General features: G+C 44.8%; 1 protein-coding gene across 5 annotated transcripts in view; it reads right to left on the bottom strand.

The window, feature by feature from the left end:
* Window positions 1–17,401, bottom strand: part of ASCC2 (activating signal cointegrator 1 complex subunit 2) — a 48,996-nt gene that overhangs the window by 23,902 nt on the left and 7,693 nt on the right. For all 5 annotated transcript variants that reach the window (XM_048821261.2, XM_048821263.2, XM_048821262.2 and 2 more), the window contains 6 exons: window positions 15,874–16,003; window positions 12,549–12,616; window positions 11,204–11,314; window positions 6,499–6,611; window positions 4,728–4,802; window positions 2,353–2,460 (listed from right to left, as the gene is read on the bottom strand). In XM_048821261.2, coding sequence (XP_048677218.1) covers window positions 2,353–2,460; window positions 4,728–4,802; window positions 6,499–6,611; window positions 11,204–11,314; window positions 12,549–12,616; window positions 15,874–16,003 — 605 coding nt within the window. The remainder of the gene's footprint in view (window positions 1–2,352; window positions 2,461–4,727; window positions 4,803–6,498; window positions 6,612–11,203; window positions 11,315–12,548; window positions 12,617–15,873; window positions 16,004–17,401) is intronic.

Raw genomic sequence — 17,401 nt, 5'->3', positions numbered from 1 at the left:
AGACTACATAGACAGACAATCCTGCCGTCAGGGTGCCAATTCCTGAGATGATGGGGCGTCCAGGATTTCCAGGTCGGGGTTCTAGGGGTGTGTCTGTGCAGATTTGTTCCTGTGCTTTTTCAGGGAGTTTCTTGAGCAAATGGTGTAGTTTCTTTTGGTAACCCTCAGTGGGATCAGAGGGTAAGGGCCTGTAGAATTGTGGTGTTGGAGAGCTGCCTAGCAGCCTCTTGTTCATATTCCAACCTATTCATGATGACGACAGCACCTCCTTTGTCAGCTTTTTTGATTATGATGTCAAAGTTGTTCCCGAGGCTGTGGATGACGTTGTGTTCTGCATGGCTGAGGTTATGGGGCAAGCGATGCTGCTTTTCCACAATTTCAGCCTGTGCACATTGGCGGAAGTACTCTATGTAGAAGTCCAGTCTGTTGTTTCGACCTTCAGGAGGAGTCCACACAGAATCCTTCTTTTTGTAGTGTTGGTAGGAAGGTTTCTGTGGATTACTGTGCTGTTCAGAGGTGTGTTGGAAATATTCCTTGAGCCGGAGACATCAAAAATAGGATTCCAGGTCACCACAGAACTGTATTGTGTTCGTGGGGGTGGAGGGACAGAAGGACAGGCCCCGAGATAGGACAGACTCTTCTGCCGGGCTAAGAGTATAGCTGGATAGATTAACAATATTGTTGGGTGAGTTAAGGGAACCACTTGTTGTGGCCCCTTTTGGCATGTAGTAGTTTAGATAGTTTAGTGTCCTTTTTCCTTTGTAGAGAAGCAACGTGTGTGCTGTAAATGGCTTGTCTAGTTTTTGTAAAGTCCAGTCACGAGGAACTTTGTGTGGAAGGTTGGCTTTTTATGAGATTATGCAGTTTTGAGAGCTCATTCTTAATCTTTCCCTGTTTGCTGTATGGGATGTTGATAGGGTGGTTCCGCAGTTTCTTTGAGAGTGTGTGGCACAATCTCTCAGCATACTCTGTGTGGTATGTAGATTGTAAAGGATTTTTTACCTTCAGTCCTTTTGGTATGATGTCCATCTGGTTGTATTTGGAAAGGAATGCAACAAAAACACTAACCCAGGAACCTATCCATGTGACAAAGCCTGTTGCCAACTCTGTCCACATATCTATTCAAGGGACATGATCATAAGACCTAATCACATCAGCCACACCATAAGAGGCTCTTTCACCTGCACATCTACCCATGTGATATATGCCATCATGTGCCAGCAATGCCCCTCTGCATTGTACATTGGCCGAACCGGGCAATCTCTATGCAAAAGAATAAATGGACACAAGTCAGACGTCAAGAATTATAACATTCAAAAACCAGTCGGAGAACACTTCAACCTCCGTGGTCACTCAATTTCAGACCTGAAAGTCGCAATTCTCCAACCAAAAACCTTCCAAAACAGACTCCAACGAGAAACTGCAGCACTGGAATTAATTTGCAATCTGGACACGGTTAAATTAGGCTTGAATAAAGACTGGGAATGGATGGGTCATTACACAAAGTAAAAACTATTTCCCCATGCTATTTTCCCCCTACTGTTACTCACACCTTCTTGTCAACCAGTTTGAAATGGGCCATCCTGATAATGACTACAAAAGTTTTTTTTTTTTCTGCTAATAGCCCACCTTAATTGATTAGTCTCGTTACAGTTGGTATGGCAACACCCATTGTTTCATGTTCTCTGTGTATATATATCTTCCTACTGTATTTTTCACTTCATGCATCCGATGAAGTGGGTTTTAGCCCACGAAAGCTTATGCCCACATAAATTTGTTAGTCTCTAAGATGCCACAAGTACTCCTCGTTTTTCACCCCCCTTTGTACAGTACTTGGAGATCAAGGGATGAGGACCATTACACGCTAGCTTTTCACTGGGGTGAAAATGGACTAAGGGCAAAAGCATCCATATCTAGATTTAAAAACATTCTGTTCAATGAGCTACAACACCATGTGGATTTCTGTGTGTTTTAGGTGTTGCTAAGGTGCTTAGCCCCATGATATCTAAGCACTAGCCTAGAAGTCACAAAATATCCTGTAGCCAACAAGAACATGTCCACTAGGACATGGCCTTATCCCACTCTGGAGGGATCAAAACAAAGCCCAGTTTGTAAATGCTTTGGATCAGGGACAGTTTCATTCTAGATCTTTGTACAGCACCCAGCACAACAGGGCTCTGATTCCAATGGAGCCTTTGGGCACTACCCCAATATAAATCATAAATAATTCACCAGTAAGGCTGGAAATCTCAGGACTCTTCAACAGAGCAATTAAGTAACTGGGTTACTCCTATGGATAGCACCCTACCAGTAGAGCCTGCAGTCTCAGCCACATAGGTAAAGTGCCTGTACCTGCTTTCTAAGATGGGCTGGAGGCAGATGTGGTTAATGAGAATATGAAAGATTTCCACCACCTTCTTCCTGGAATGAGAAAGCCTCCTCCACAAGTCAGCCAGTAAGCTTCAGAGAGAGAAAGAGCAAGAGTGCGAGAGCACGGAGTTAGTCTCAACACAAGAAAAAAACCCATCTCTGTGGCTTGGGCCCTGCCCCCTTTGGAGGAGAAGCTGCATTAGCTGAGTTTACATGAACCATTAGACCAGGGTGAGCTGGGGTGTGAATCTACCCCGCACTAGCCTGCCACACTCTAACTGACCTTGTGCACCCTGCTGACATGTGTTAACAGTCTGTTAGAGCACTCTGAGCTAGTCTTCTTTGAGACTCAAAAAAGAACGAGGAGTGCGCGTGGCACCTTAGAGACTAACAAATATATTTAGGCATAAGCTTTTGTGCTCTAAAACCCACTTCATCGGATGCATGCAGTGGAAAATACATATACACAGAGAACATGAAACAATGGGTTTTGCCATACCAACTCTAACAAGACTTATCAATTAAGGTGCCACAAGTACTCCTCGTTCTTTTTGCTATTAATTTATTCGTCTCGTTAGAGTTGCTATCGCAACACCCATTTTTTCATGCTCTCTATGTATATGTATCTTCCTACTTTATTTTCCACGGCATGCATCCGATGAAGTGGGTTTTAGCCCACGAAAGCTCATGCCCAAATAAATTTGTTAGTCTCTACGGTGGCAGAAGAACTCCTCGTTCTTTTTGCTAACGGGGAGTCTTTAGACTAACACGGCGAGCACTCTGAAATTTGAAACTGGACTAGATCAAAGCCCTCTAATGAATTGTTAAACATATCAGCAGGGTGCACACAGACAGACTCCAGCAGGCTAGTATGGGGTAGATTCACACCCCAATTTGCCAGACTGTAAGGCAGAGGTGGGCATACTACAGCCCCTGGGACCGTCCTGCCCAGCCCTTGAGCTCCCAGCCAGGGAGGCAAGCCCCCGGCCGCTCCCCTGCTATCCTCCCTCCCCCGCAGCCTCAGCTCGCTGCACCGCCAGCACTCTGGCCCACCGCTCCTGCCAGGCAGCGTGGCTGACTCCAGCTGGGCGGCGGGGCTGAGAGCTCCTGCCGGGCAGCGCAGCATGGTAAGGGGTGGAGAGCGGAGGGGTTGGATAAGGGGCAGGGGATCCTGGGGGGCAGTTGGATGGGGTGGGGGTGTGGATGGGGTCGGGGCAGTCAGGGGACAGGGAGCGGTGGGGGGGCCTGTCAGGGGGTGGGGGTGTGGATGGGGTCGGGGCAGTCAGGGGACAGGGAGCGGGGGGGGGGCCTGTCAGGGGGTGGGGGTGTGGATGGGGTCGGGGCAGTCAGGGGACAGGGAGCGGGGGGGCTGGATAGAGGGTGAGGTCCCTGGAGGTGGTTAGGGGCAGGGGTGTGGATAGGGGTCGGGGCAGTGAGGAGACAGGGAGCCGGGGGGAGGGTGGATGGGTCAGGAGTTCTGAGGGGGGCAGTCAGGGGGCAGATAAGGGACGGGGGCCAGGCTGTTTGGGGAGGCACAGCCTTCCCTACCAGGCCCTCCATACAGTTTCGCAACTCCAATGTGGTCCTCGGGCCAAAAAGTTTGCCCAACCCTGCTCTAAGGGGTTCTCAAACTGGGGGTTGTGACCCCTCAGAGGGTCACAAGGTTATTACATGGGGGTTGCGAGCTGTCTGCCTCCACCCCCAAACCCTGCTTCGCCTCCAGCATTTATAATAACGTTAATATAAAAAATGTGCTTTTAATTTATAAGGGGGGGTCATACTCAGAGACTTCCTGTGTGAAAGGGGTCAGCCATATAAAAGTTTGAGACCCTGATCTAACTGTTCATGTAAACAAGCCCACAGTCTGTCTCTGCTGCAAGGAGCAGACAGAACCATTTCACAATCTGTTTGAATACATATTCTAAACAAAGTTGCTCTATAAACATTTTTTAAGCACTGTTACGCTTGGTTCTCACTAGCTAAGCAAATGGTATTTAAACCACCTTAGCAAGAACTCTGCTTTCAAACACATTGGGGCAAATCTATGAATGGAAGTATACCGGCTCTTTTACATGCTTGCACTTTATTACAGGTTTAGGATGCAACTACTTTGGGATAGTGCACTATGCCGAGCCTCTCCCTAGAAAGGAGGGAAGGATTTAATTAAAAATCCCACCAGATGGGAAAGAGGCTTTTTTTGAAGTCAGAAAAGCTTCTTCTTCAGGGCTCTTGAGAAGAAGCCAAGAAAGGCAGAGAGAGACTAAGGAGATGGATGTGGAAGGGGAAATAGTGTTTTAATTTAGTGTAGGGGTGGTTCTCTCTGAAAAGAATGAGCAAATCCTCTCTGCACTTTTTACCTCTTATCCTCACATGTCCTCCTCTTAATTGCAGATTCCAGCTCAGGAAACGCGAGTTCATAAAATGAAGCCAGTCTGCAAAAACATGTAATAAAACAAGAACTGTCAACAGATGTTTTTAGAACACTTCATTAAAAAACAAATCAAATGGGAATCTTGATATTGATATCTCCAGTCTCTCATTACTAGCAGTTCCAGCGCTGATCCTCAGTTCCTGCTCTGACCTTTGTTTCATTATAGCTTATTCCCAGAAACACAACTAAATAGATGTGAGGCTGGCAAACAGCAGCTCCCTTTGGATCTGTTCAGCACTTATGCTACAGCTGCAGCCGAATGAGATGGTTTCAAAGCATCCTGCTGCTGACTAGGCAAATGGCCTGAGCTACTCTAGAGCATTCTGCACTCACATCTGCAGCCCATGAAGAGTTGACAGACTGATGCACCCAAACTGAACTCCCTTCTTACTTCTGTTAGATCTCCTCTTTCCAATACTGCAGAGATCAGGGGAGCTAGACACAGAGGCTTTGACGGCAGACGTGCTTGGTCCCATTTGCAGGGAGAGAGAACACACGCTCCTTTTGGGTCTTGGGAAGGAACAAAGGAACCACGTTGGCCTAGTACCTGGTTCTGAAAGCTAGACAGCCCATACACACCATTTTTACCTAGAGACAAAGCATCATGGGATGCAGATATACTTGCCCTCACCGAGAAACAACTGGGTTTGCTTCATGATTTGCTAGGGGTTTACAACTGATGGTTTATAGTTCTTTGTACAGAGGCTAAGACTGCAAAATGGTGTGTAGAGGATACACACACACTGCTCATAACTGGTCTCATATCAAGATGTTAACATGCCTCAAGGACACCAGTTTAACAACATAGCAGAAACCAGTTCATACTTCTAGGTCAGGACACAGAAGATTAGCAAGAGTGACAAGAGGCTGATTTAGAAACCTTTTAGATTCTCAGAAAGGGACACATGCAAATCAGTATTCACCTGCCATACCCAAAAGAACCAGTGATTAGTCCAGATAGACAGTGCATTAATAAAATGCAGCTATCCCCTTAAAAGAGGGCAGGGCCATTTTAGTGTATTTCAGACAACAACAACAGAACTAAAAGCAACTGTTTTTTCCCCTTGGGTTACCAATCACCATAGTGCAGCTGTTTGGCCAGTCTAAACATTCACCAACAGTCCAATAATCTGACTACTGTAAATAGCATGATGACATACAATGGGGATAACCCTCCAGCAACCTTCACTTCTTAGAGCTTAAAACCTCTTATCTTACCAAATGTAATGAGTCACATTTTTAAATCTACATCATCATTAATATCCACAATCAAGGCAATTGTGGCCAAAGCGACTGACTTAGCGTGTGGTTGCCCACATCCTTATTAAAGGGACAGCCTGCAGAGACCACCGATCCCTGTACACAGTGCTGCCTACACCCAGATGACGATGGCGTGCTAAACCCTGAAATCTTTATAGGACACACTGCAATATTACTGAGGAAGTGGCTGCAATCTGGTCCATTTTATGGAAATTAGGTACAAGCCAACCTCCTGGCAAATTGCCAAGGTACTCCTCAATTGGGGAAACTCTGGGCAACCCCTGTAGTGACCTGTTTTATTCTCCAAAAGACTACTCTACCATCAGAATAAACTGAGCAGCCTATTCTTTTAATGATAAATGTAAAGGGAAAGGACAAAACAGCACACTCGGCATTTATACTCCCCTAAGCCAAGCTGTCAGGAACTAGACACGTACCTGTAACAGAAGTCATGTTTTTGGACAGTCTGACAGGCCAGGGGAAAGACATCAAGGAAGGCCCAAAGGGTAGTGCAAGTGTCACACAAGTACAGCACGATATCCTTCAATGCCTGGTAGAGAAAGAACTATTCATTATCCAAAAAGAGGAAAAAGTCACATCAAGTTGTCCTGGCAGCCTAATATTCTGAGACTAGTGCTAACGCACTGAGTTCACGGAAAAGCTGCTCTTTTGAGGGTGGGAAGAGAGTCTGAGCTCACAGCACAAATAAGATAGTCTACAAAAATTTAGGACAACAACTATATTAGCCCTTTTCTCCCTCAGAAGGCATAATGAAAGTGTCTGACTACTGATGCTCATTAAAGTTTCTAAGGCACTTTTGTTAAATTAGGGGGGCCCTGGCCAAATCCCACTTTGCATAATGGCAATTTACCTCCTTAAGTCCCTCTGGAACTCCAGCTGGATACAGAATTCTTCCCCTTCTATCCTAAATGGTTGCACAACATTAGTGTTTGAACGTAAGGAGCTGACATGGTCCATTTTCAGTGGCAGCCAAAGTGATTGGGAGGTATTGCCAATACAGAGAAGGACCAGGATATCATACAGGAAGGTCTGGATGACCTTGTAAACTGGAGTAATAGTAATAAGATGAAATTTAATAGTGAAAAGTGCAAGGTCATGCATTTAGGGATTAATAACAAGAATTTCTGTTATAAACTGGGGACGCATTACGTGGAAGTAACAGAGAAGGAGAAGGACCTCGGAGTACTGGTCGATCACAGGATGACGATGAGCCGCCAATGTGATATGGCCGTCAAAAAAGCAAATGCGGTCTTGGGATGCATCAGGCAAGGTATTTCCAGTAGAGATAAGGAGGTGTTAGTACTGTTATACAAGGCACTGGTGAGACCTCATCTGGAATATTGTGTGCAGTTCTGGTCTCCCATGTTTAAGAAAGATGAATTCAAACTGGAACAGGTACAGAGAAGGGCTACTCGGATGATCTGAGGAATGGAAAACCTGTCTTCTGAAAGGAGACTCAATGAGCTTGGCTTGTTTAGCCTAACCAAAAGAAGGCTGAGGGGAGATATGATTGCTCTCTCTAAATATATCAGAGGGATAAATACCATGGAGGGAGAAGAATTATTTAAGCTCAGTACCAATGTGGACACAACAACAAATGGATATAAACTGGCCATCAGGAAGTTTAGACTTGAAATTAGACGAAGGTTTCTAACCAAGAGAAGAGTGAAGTTCTGGAACAGCCTTCCAAGGGAAGCAGTGGGGGCAAACGACATATCTGGCTTCAAGACAAAGCTTGATAAGTTTATGGAAGAGATGTTATGATGGGATAGCCTAATTTTGGCAATTAATTGATCTTCGACTACTAGTGGTAGATATGCCCAATGGCCTGTGATGGGATGTTAGATGGGGTGGGATCTGAGTTACTACAGAGAATTCTTTCCTGGTTGTCTGGCTGGTGAGTCTTGCCCACATGCTCAGGGTTTAGCTGATCGCCATATTTGGGGTCAAGAAGGAATTTTCCTCCAGGGCAGATTGGCAGAGGCCATGGGGGTTTTTTGCCTTCCTCTGCAGCATAGGGCACAGGTCACTTGCTGGAGGATTCTCTGCACCTTGAAGTCTTTAAACCACGATTTGAGGACTTCAATAGCTCAGACATAAGTTAGGGGTTTGTTACAGGAGTTGGTGGGTGAAATTCCGTGGCCTGCGTTGTGCAGGAGGTCAGACTAGATGGTCATAATGGTCCCTCCTGACCTTAAAGTCTATGATTCTTCTACATCAGAGGTTCCCAAACTTTTTTGCTGTGCTCCCCCTTCAACATGGGAGTCACATAACATGCCCTCACTCCACCCCACCCCCAACATCCACCCATCTGGGAAGTGACTGAGGGGAGCAGACAGCTCCCACTCAGGTGTCAGCAGGACACTGCAGGAGTGAAATCAGGAAGGCCAAATCACACCTGGAGTTGCAGTTAGCAAGAGATGTTAAGAGTAACAAGAAGGGTTTCTTCAGGTATGTTAGCAATAAGAAGAAAGTGAAGGAAAGTGTCGGCTCCTTACTGAATGAGGGAGGCAACCTAGTGACAGAGGATGTGGAAAAAGCTAATGTACTCAATGCTTTTTTTGCCTCTGTCTTCACGAACAAGGTCAGCTCCCAGACTACTGCACTGGGCAGCACAGCATGGGGAGGAGGTGACCAGCCCTCTGTGGAGAAAGAGGTGGATCGGGACTATTTAGAAAAGCTGGACGAGCACAAGTCCATGGGGCCGGATACGCTGCATCCGAGAGTGCTAAAGGAGTTGGCGGATGTGATTGCAGAGCCATTGGCCATTATCTTTGAAAACTGATGGCGATCGGGGGAAGTCCCGGGAAAAGGCTAATGTTGTGCCCATCTTTAAAAAAGGGAAGGAGGAGGATCCAGGGAACTACAGGACAGTCAGCCTCACCTCAGTCCCTGGAAAAATCATAGAGCAGGTCCTCAAAGAATCAATTCTGAAGCACTTAGAGGAGAGGAAAGTGATCAGAAACAGTCAGCACGGATTCACCAAGGGCAAGTCATGCCTGACTAATCTAATTGCCTTCTATGATGAGATAACTGGCTCTGTGGATGAGGGCAAAGCAGTGGACTTATTATTCCTTGACTTGAGCAAAGCTTTTGATACGGTCTCCAACAGTATTCTTGCCAGAAAGTTAAAGAAGTATGGGCTGAATAAATGGACTATAACGTGGATAGAAAGCTGGCTAGATCGTCGGGCTCAACGGGTAGTGATCAATGGCTCCATGTCTAGTTGGCAGCCGGTATCAAGTGGAGTGCCCCAGGGGTCGGTCCTCGGGCCGGTTTTGTTCAATAGCTTCATTAATGATCTGGAGGTTGGCGTGGATTGCACCCTCAGCAAGTTTGCAGATGACATTAAACTGGGAGGAGTGGTAGATATGCTGGAGGGTAGGGATAGGATACAGAGGGCCCTAGACAAATTTGAGGATTAGACCAAAAGAAATCTGATGAGGTTCAACAAGGACAAGTGCAGAGTCCTGCACTTAGGACGGAAGAATCCCATGCACTGCTACAGACTAGGGACTGAGTGGCTAGGCAGCAGTTCTGCAGAAAAGGACCTAGGGGTTACAGTGGACGAGAAGCTGGATATGAGTCAACAGCGTGCCCTTGTTGCCAAGAAGGCTAACAGCATTTTGGGATGTATAAGTAGGGGCATTGCCAGCAGATCGAGGGACATGATTGTTCCCCTCTATTCGACATTGGTAAGGCCTCATCTGCAGTACTGTGTCTAGTTTTGGGCCCCACACTACAAGAAGGATGTGGAAAAATTGGAAAGCGTCCAGCGGAGGGCAACAAAAATGATTAGGGGACTGGAACACATGACTTATGAGGAGAGGCTGAGGGAACTGGGATTGTTTAGTCTCCAGAAGAGAAGAGTGAGTGGGGATTTGATAGCTGCTTTCAACTACCTGAAAGGGGATTCCAAAGAGGATGGATCTAGACTGTTCTCAGTGGTGGCAGATGACAAAACAAGGAGTAATGGTCTCAAGTTGCAATGGGGGAGGTTTAGGTTGGATATTAGGAAAATCTTTCTCACTAGGAGGGTGGTGAAGCACTGGAATGGGTTACCAAGGGAGGTGGTGGAATCTCCTTCCTTTGAGGTTTTTAAGGTCAGACTTGACAAAGCCCTGGCTGGGACTATTTAGTTGGGGATTGGTCCTGCTTTGAGCAGGGGGTTGGACTAGATGACCTCTTGAGGTCCCTTCCAACCCTGATATTCTATGATCCCCAGACGACACCATGGCAGCATGGCGTGGATCCAACCAGGGCTCCTCACCCTCCCTCCCGCAAGTCCAGAGTCCCTCACTCCTACAGGCTTCAGAGGATTTAAAAACACATGGAGCTGTGGCCAGCCAGGCATCTGGGCCCTGTGGGCTGGGTAGCAGTGGGCTCAGCACGCAGGGAGTCCCCAGTGGTCAGAGAGGGGAGGAAGTGGCTGCTGCCAGGGCAGGGTAGCGTGGTGTGAGTCTGGGGTAGACCTGCACTCCACCACCACTACCAGGACTCCCTGTGTGCTCTCCCTGCTGTTCCCCTCTCCCGGACACTTAGCCAGCTGCAACCCCACACCTACCTCGTGCCCCCGATAACCTCATCATGCCCCTACTGGGGGGTGGGCCTCACAGTTTGAAATCTAATCCTATATATGGTTTGTACTGTTAAAATGTCTGGAGATTTACGTTAGATTATAAACTCTTTTAATATGCGCTTGTACAGCACCTAGCCCAATGGGGCCCTTTCCTGCACCATGGCTATACAACTAATAATTTTGAAGGAAGGGGCTATTTTAATGCAAGATCGTCATCATAAAGCGATTTTGCAGTTACTCAGATCCTTGATATTGCTTTATTTCGTAATATTCCCTTTCACACTGCTTAGCAGGGGTTGGAAAGGAAAGGAAATAAAGGTCATACCAGAATTTATCGGGGGAAAGGCAACCCAAAATGAATAGAAGAACAAAGAATATGGAACTCCGTCACATGATAAGCACTGAAACAATGTCTAGGAGCCATATGCTTAATGAGACCTAAGTATCTGGGAACCATTTGACTCAATGCGGGTTAACAGTCTGTGGTTAGCTTAGCAAAAAAGCTATGTACACGGCGGGAAAGGTTACAGCAATAACTCCACCTGGAGAGGCATGGTACTAGGAGTCACTTTGACTCTTTCTTCCAATTTCTGGGGCTTGGCTGAGGCCCCATCACATTGCAAGCCACACTCCTGCAGAACGTTGTTGAACACCTGGATCACAAAGAGCAAACCATTATTACATCAGACAGGCAAATGCACCCAGTGTGTTCTATCTTGTCAGCAGTCCTTTTATGACTGTCAGCTGAACTGAACAAAAGACATTGCTATTTACACACAATAGAGAGCTGCCTAACCTGAAAGCAGGGACAAATTTATCTGTATCTTTCTCTCACAGCCTAGAACTTAAGAAACAACTATTACATTTGCATCTTTGGAGATCTGCCATCCTCCTCCCTCCAACAGAGCAGACTATAAGATGAACAGAGGGGCCACAGGCATTTTTGAAGTTGAGTATTTGGATTTATACTGCTTTTCCTTTAAATCACCAAGTGGACTTTGGACTGGTATATGCGTGCATGCAAATATCCCGATGCTCTTTCTGTGATAGTGTTAATTAACAAAACATCTAACACACAGTATGCAAAGCAGAGCTCTGTAAACCCAAAGTAATTGCTTCAAGACATACACCACATACAATGAGCAGAATCTTCACTGCCCTTCAAATAACTGTTTTGAATGGATAATCTGGCATCACAGAGCACTTTTACATGTGACACCATCTCTCACACAAGTGCTCCTGAACCGCTGAGTTTAGTACATCCGAAGCGTGATAGAGATGGAGACACCAGAGAGAACAGAAAGCCATCCCAGCTGTCTCGACAAAATTACTTTTTAAAATTTATTTGTTTGAGGACTAAAACACAAATTTTCCCATTGCAATGATGCCAAGGTACCTTGATTCATATTCAAATTAAATACGAGCATAGCCCAGTCAGTGTGGGGAAATTCTTATTGCTCAGAGCAACGAAAGCTCAGAACATTGGACCTGGCTAATATCTGTATAGGAGCAATTTATGTATCTTGGTTCCAAAGATATTTTCATTCTCTCCTGTGAGCTTACTGGGTGTGATCACAAGTGTAAATGTCTCAGTCTCTTGTATTTGGGCAGGGGGAAATGGGCACTTCCTATATGAACTATCTAGCACAGGAAGTCCCAAGGATTCGCAGCAAGGATAGTGTCATAAACAGGTAGGATGTGAGGGGGTTAGCTGTGAGTAAACCATTGTAGATAAAAGCCATCTAACATCGGCTGGTATAATTCAGGGGATCAATTACAAAGAAACACAAACAATTCTTCCAGCCTGCAACTATGCCTCCTGGGACTGTGTCAGAGCCTCCCCTGGAGGCTCGGAAAACCACCCCAAGCCAGATAAAGAGGCAGTACCTGTAGGATTGTGGGCACCGTCTCATTCAAGTCCCTGAAGTAACTTGATTGCTGAGTGAAGATGTTTTCTGAAAGAAGAGGAGGAAAAAATCCATTCCAGATTAATTCAAACGTTCAGCCCAACAAGCAGCCTCACACCAAGCAACGTCCTTATGTACTATCCACAGCATCTTCTCTAAAAATAAGACTTGTAACCACCCAGGGTGGAACTATTGACCTATACCCACCACAAGTACAGTGCTTGTTCCTATATAGCTGACCATCTCCTAACAGTTCAGTACAGCTGGAGAACGTAAGAATGGCCATATTGGATCAGGCCAAAGGTCCATCCAGCCCAGTATCTTGTCTTTCAACAGTGGCCAGTGCCAGGTGCCCCACAGGGAATGAACAGAACAGGTAATCATTGAGTAATCCATCCTCTGTCGCCCGTTCCCAGCTTTTGGCAAACAGAGGCTCGGGACACCATCCCTGCCCATCCTGGCTAATAACCATTGATGGACTTATCTCCAGTAACTTATCTAGTTCTTTTTTTAACCCTGTTATAATCTTGGCTTTCACAACATCTTCTGGCAAGGAGTTCCACAGACTGACTGGGCATTGTGAGAAAAAATACTTCCTTTTGTCTGTTTTAAAGCTGCTGCCTATTAATTTCATTTGGTGACCCCTAATTCTTGTGTTATGAGAAGAAGTAAATAATACTTCCCTATTTATTTTCTCCACACCAGTCATGATTTTATAGATCTCTATCATATTCCCCCTTAGCTGTCTCTTTTCCAAGCTGAAAAGTCCCAGCCTTATTAATCTCTCCTCATATGGAAGCTGTTCTATACCCCTAGTCATTTTTGTTGCCCTTTTCTGTACCTTTTCCAATTCCAATATATCTTTTTTGAAATGGGGCGACCACATCTGCACACATTATTCAAGATGTGGGCATAGCATGGATTTATATAGCGGCAATATGATATTTTCGGTCTTATTTTCTATGCTTTTTCTTAATGATTCCCAATATTCTGTTCACTTTTTTGACTGCCTCTGCACATTGAGTGGATGTTTTCAGAGAACTATCCACAATGACTCCAAGATCTCTTTCTTGAGTGGTAACAGCTAATTTAGACTCCATCATTTTGTATGTATAGTTGGGATTATGTTTTTCAATGTGCATTGCTTTATATTTATCGAAAGTGAATTTCATCTGCCATTTTGTTGCCCAGTCACCCAGTTTTGAAAGATCCTTTTGTAGCTCTTCGCAATCTGCCTGGGACTTAACTATCTTGAGCAGTTTTGTATCATCTGCAAATTTTCCCACCTCACTACTTACCCCTTTTTCCAGATCATTTATGAATATGTTAAATAGGACTGGGCCCAGTACAGACCCCTGGGGGACACCACTATTTACCACTCTCCATTCTGAAAACTAACCATAGATTCTTACCCTTTGTTTCCTATCTTTTAACCAATCCATGAGAGGACCTTCCCTCTTATCCCATCACATTGTATTTTGCTTAAGAGCCTTTGGAGGGCTGGTAATGAGAATGTTCATTAGAACACATTGTCCAAGACGCTAGATGATTCAAGCACTGCACGGTTGGTTGAGTCAGTAAATAATATCACTAAATGCTCCTAGTTCCTTTATTTGACAGCTGTAGTTGAGTTTTAATTGCTAATTCCATGTACGCCAGCAAATGTTCTGTAACATATTTTTTAAAGGTAACGAGGCCTTATCTTAATAACATAAGACTAGGTATTGCTCTCATTATCTTTTCAAAATATTCTGCAGAATAGCAGAGTGCTGTAAATCTTAACTGAGTAGTGGAGAGACATTGATTGCCCTTTTTCCATGAATTACCAGACATGCTGTACAGATTACCATGGTTCCACCACAAGGACAAACCTCTTGCAGAGTTTACACATGTGTGTAAGACCTGTGAAAAATGTTTCACAGAGAAGAATAAGGACAGGAAAAATCTGATTTTATGCATTTGCACACCTGAATTGCACATGCAGATACCATGATTGCATACACAAACAGCCAGGTAGACATCTCACAGGACATCTGTGTGCACAATTACTGCTGTTGCACACACAATCACAGTAACTGCATGTACCATTTAGACTAGGTTTTTGAAACATAGACTTAAAAAAAAAGAAAAGAAAAAAGAACATTTTGATAACTCCTCTAAAGGGCCTTTTTTGGGGGGGTGTCTCCTGCATTTGGGGCACAGTAGAGTGAGCTTATGTCAAGAGACCCTGGAAAGAAAAAAGAAAAACAAAAAAAAAAAGAGGAGAAAGATCAGCATTCAAAAGTCAAAGTGCTGAGGCCTGGAAATTTGGCAAAAATCTTGTTTGAACAGCCTGTGTCAGAAGATTTCTCATACTTCCCATTTTAGCTTGGATTGAATGAAAAATCCAATAATAGCCATCTTTCAAAGGAAGGAAAAAAGTTAAATTATTCAAACTTCAGAACAGTCTGGGTTTGAATTTTAGATGAAGGATTCTAGATCTTATTGTATCCAAAACTACGTGCTCCACCAGCCCTGCTCAGGTGGAAGTTAAGGATCGCAGATGGCCCCTTATGAAAAGAATAGGGATAAATGCAGTGTCCAGACCAACTCGTCCTCTGACCATAAAACAGGTTCTAATGTCCAAGGCTGAGCTGTTGCTAAACGTATAATTGCTGCTGTGTTTGCTGACACAGACACAGGCAGAGCAGTGATGAATTCAGTTGGTAAAGTGCTTTGAGATACTTTGCAACTAACAGGGACTCTATGAAAATCAAGTTCTGTTTTTCCAGTTCAAGTTCTCTGTAGTCACAGAACAATCACATTGTGTGTTTTGTCTAGCTGCCAGCTACAGGAGCAAAAGGACCAATCTTAGCAGTCAGACTTCTCCCCCTTCTCTCATCCTGCAAAGAATAAGGCTTTCTGGACTTTCTCCTCACCCCCAGGATCTTCCATGTTCCTTGTGGAAGCACAGCGTCCCTTTACAGTCTCAGAGCTGCATTTTAACTAGCCAGAGGAGTTCCTGTTGAGCAATAAAGAGACCCTGTAGCAGATCTACCCTAGGAAGCAAGAGGGACTATGAAACAAACCTAGCTCTCCCAAACAGCAAAGTGTAATCCCCTCCCCACATCACCCATAAATAAAGATGGTTCACAAGAAAGTAAAAGAAAACTTGTCTTATTCAGAAATCCCAATTTCTTATTTTATAAGGAAGAGTTTGTTCTGAGGTTGCTTCACTCAGTAGCAATCCCGACCCCTTCAATGCCTGCCTTTCAGAGAACAACTAGAAAGCCTCAAGCAACAAGCTGTCCCCAGCTTTGACTAACCAATCATCTTCTGAAGTAGGGAGCCATTTCCTTTCCCAAAGAGCACACACAGATCCAGAATCTTAGGGATGTCAAACAGGAAGTTATTGTAAAGAATTTCTCCAAAAACAGAAGGTGTGATGAAGTGTTCCTATTAAAAACAAGAGAAACCAGATTAAAAAAAAAAGACAAAATAAACTTCTAACAACTTGAAAGAGAATCCATATTCTACTCTGCATAGGGTTACCATATTTCAGGTTCCCAAAAAGAAGACAATGTGGGAGGTGGAGTTGGGAGGAGGGGGTATCTGGGGGATGCTGGAGGGGTGTGTGTGTGTACTGGAAGAGGGGGATGCTTCAGGGGTTTCCTGTAGCCTCACTCTCGAGGTGGGGGGCAGTGTCACTCCCTATCACCGTGGCAGGGTAACTGGCGTGGGCCCAGGATGCAGCACCTCCCAGCCTCTCCCCCACCCCAAGGCTGGGAGCTGGGGCCTGGGTGGGCAGGATCCAGCAGCTGTGGCTGCAAGGAAGTAACCAATCAGCTGCAGCGACCAATCATGGAATGGAGACAGCTCTTTCTGAGATGCAACATCAGCTAGTTAGGTCACAAAAATCCAGACGTTGCCTCTTATTTGAAAAATCCACTCAGACAGAGGGTGGAGGATCAAAAAAGAAAAAATGTCCAGATGTATGGTAACCCTAACTCTGCAAGGATTAAAGCATTTACAGTAATACCTATGCATTGTCAAACATCTTTAACCCAAGCACCTCAAAGATATCAAGACTACCACCCCGGGAGGTAGGCAAGCATTTTACAGATTTGGAAGCCAAGGCACTGAGGAATTAAGTTCCTTGCCTAAAATCACTTCATCAGTGGCACAGATAGGAACAGAACCCAGGACTCCTGATTTACATCTCTGTGCTCCAAACCCCTACACCAACTCCATCTTCCAGATGTAACTCATGTAACTAACATGTTAGGCTGGAAATGTTTTTAAAATTCTAAATGACAAAGGTCTTCAAACTAAAATTCTCTTTGCTTCTGAAATGGAGAAGTATGCAATTTAAAGAATAATAGTGGAAGCAATGACTAATAAAAGAAAGATTTGCTTATGATGGCAAACATTATCCATCCAAAACATGTGTTCTCCCAGTTAATACCCTGGACAGGGAGTTAGGATTGCTGGGTTCTATTTCTAGCACTCTCACTAATTTGCTATGTGGCAACAGGCAAACCATTGACTTCAATTTACCCAAATACTTAGCTACCTCATTGGAGCGGTGAGGTTTAATTGATTAATGTCTGTACAGTATTCCTTCTCAGATGAAAGGCTCTGCAGAAGTATGGAGTACTTTTATTGATGTTAACTACAGGATACAGCACTTCTTTCACCTGTTCTCTTCCCACTCCTCCAACACTCACACTGAGATCTTTTCTCAAAACAGACTGAAATTGACCATCATGACAACGCATAAACGGTCATAAATATAAAGAAAAGGGTAGCATAAAATCCCTCCTTGGCAGCTATACTGAATCGTTTTACCTGTAA

This window comes from Caretta caretta, chromosome 15 (genome assembly GCF_965140235.1).
Source record: "Caretta caretta isolate rCarCar2 chromosome 15, rCarCar1.hap1, whole genome shotgun sequence".
Taxonomy (NCBI): Eukaryota; Metazoa; Chordata; order Testudines; family Cheloniidae; genus Caretta; species Caretta caretta.
Note: the sequence above shows the minus strand (reverse complement) of the source record. Positions and strands in the feature narration are given on the sequence as shown.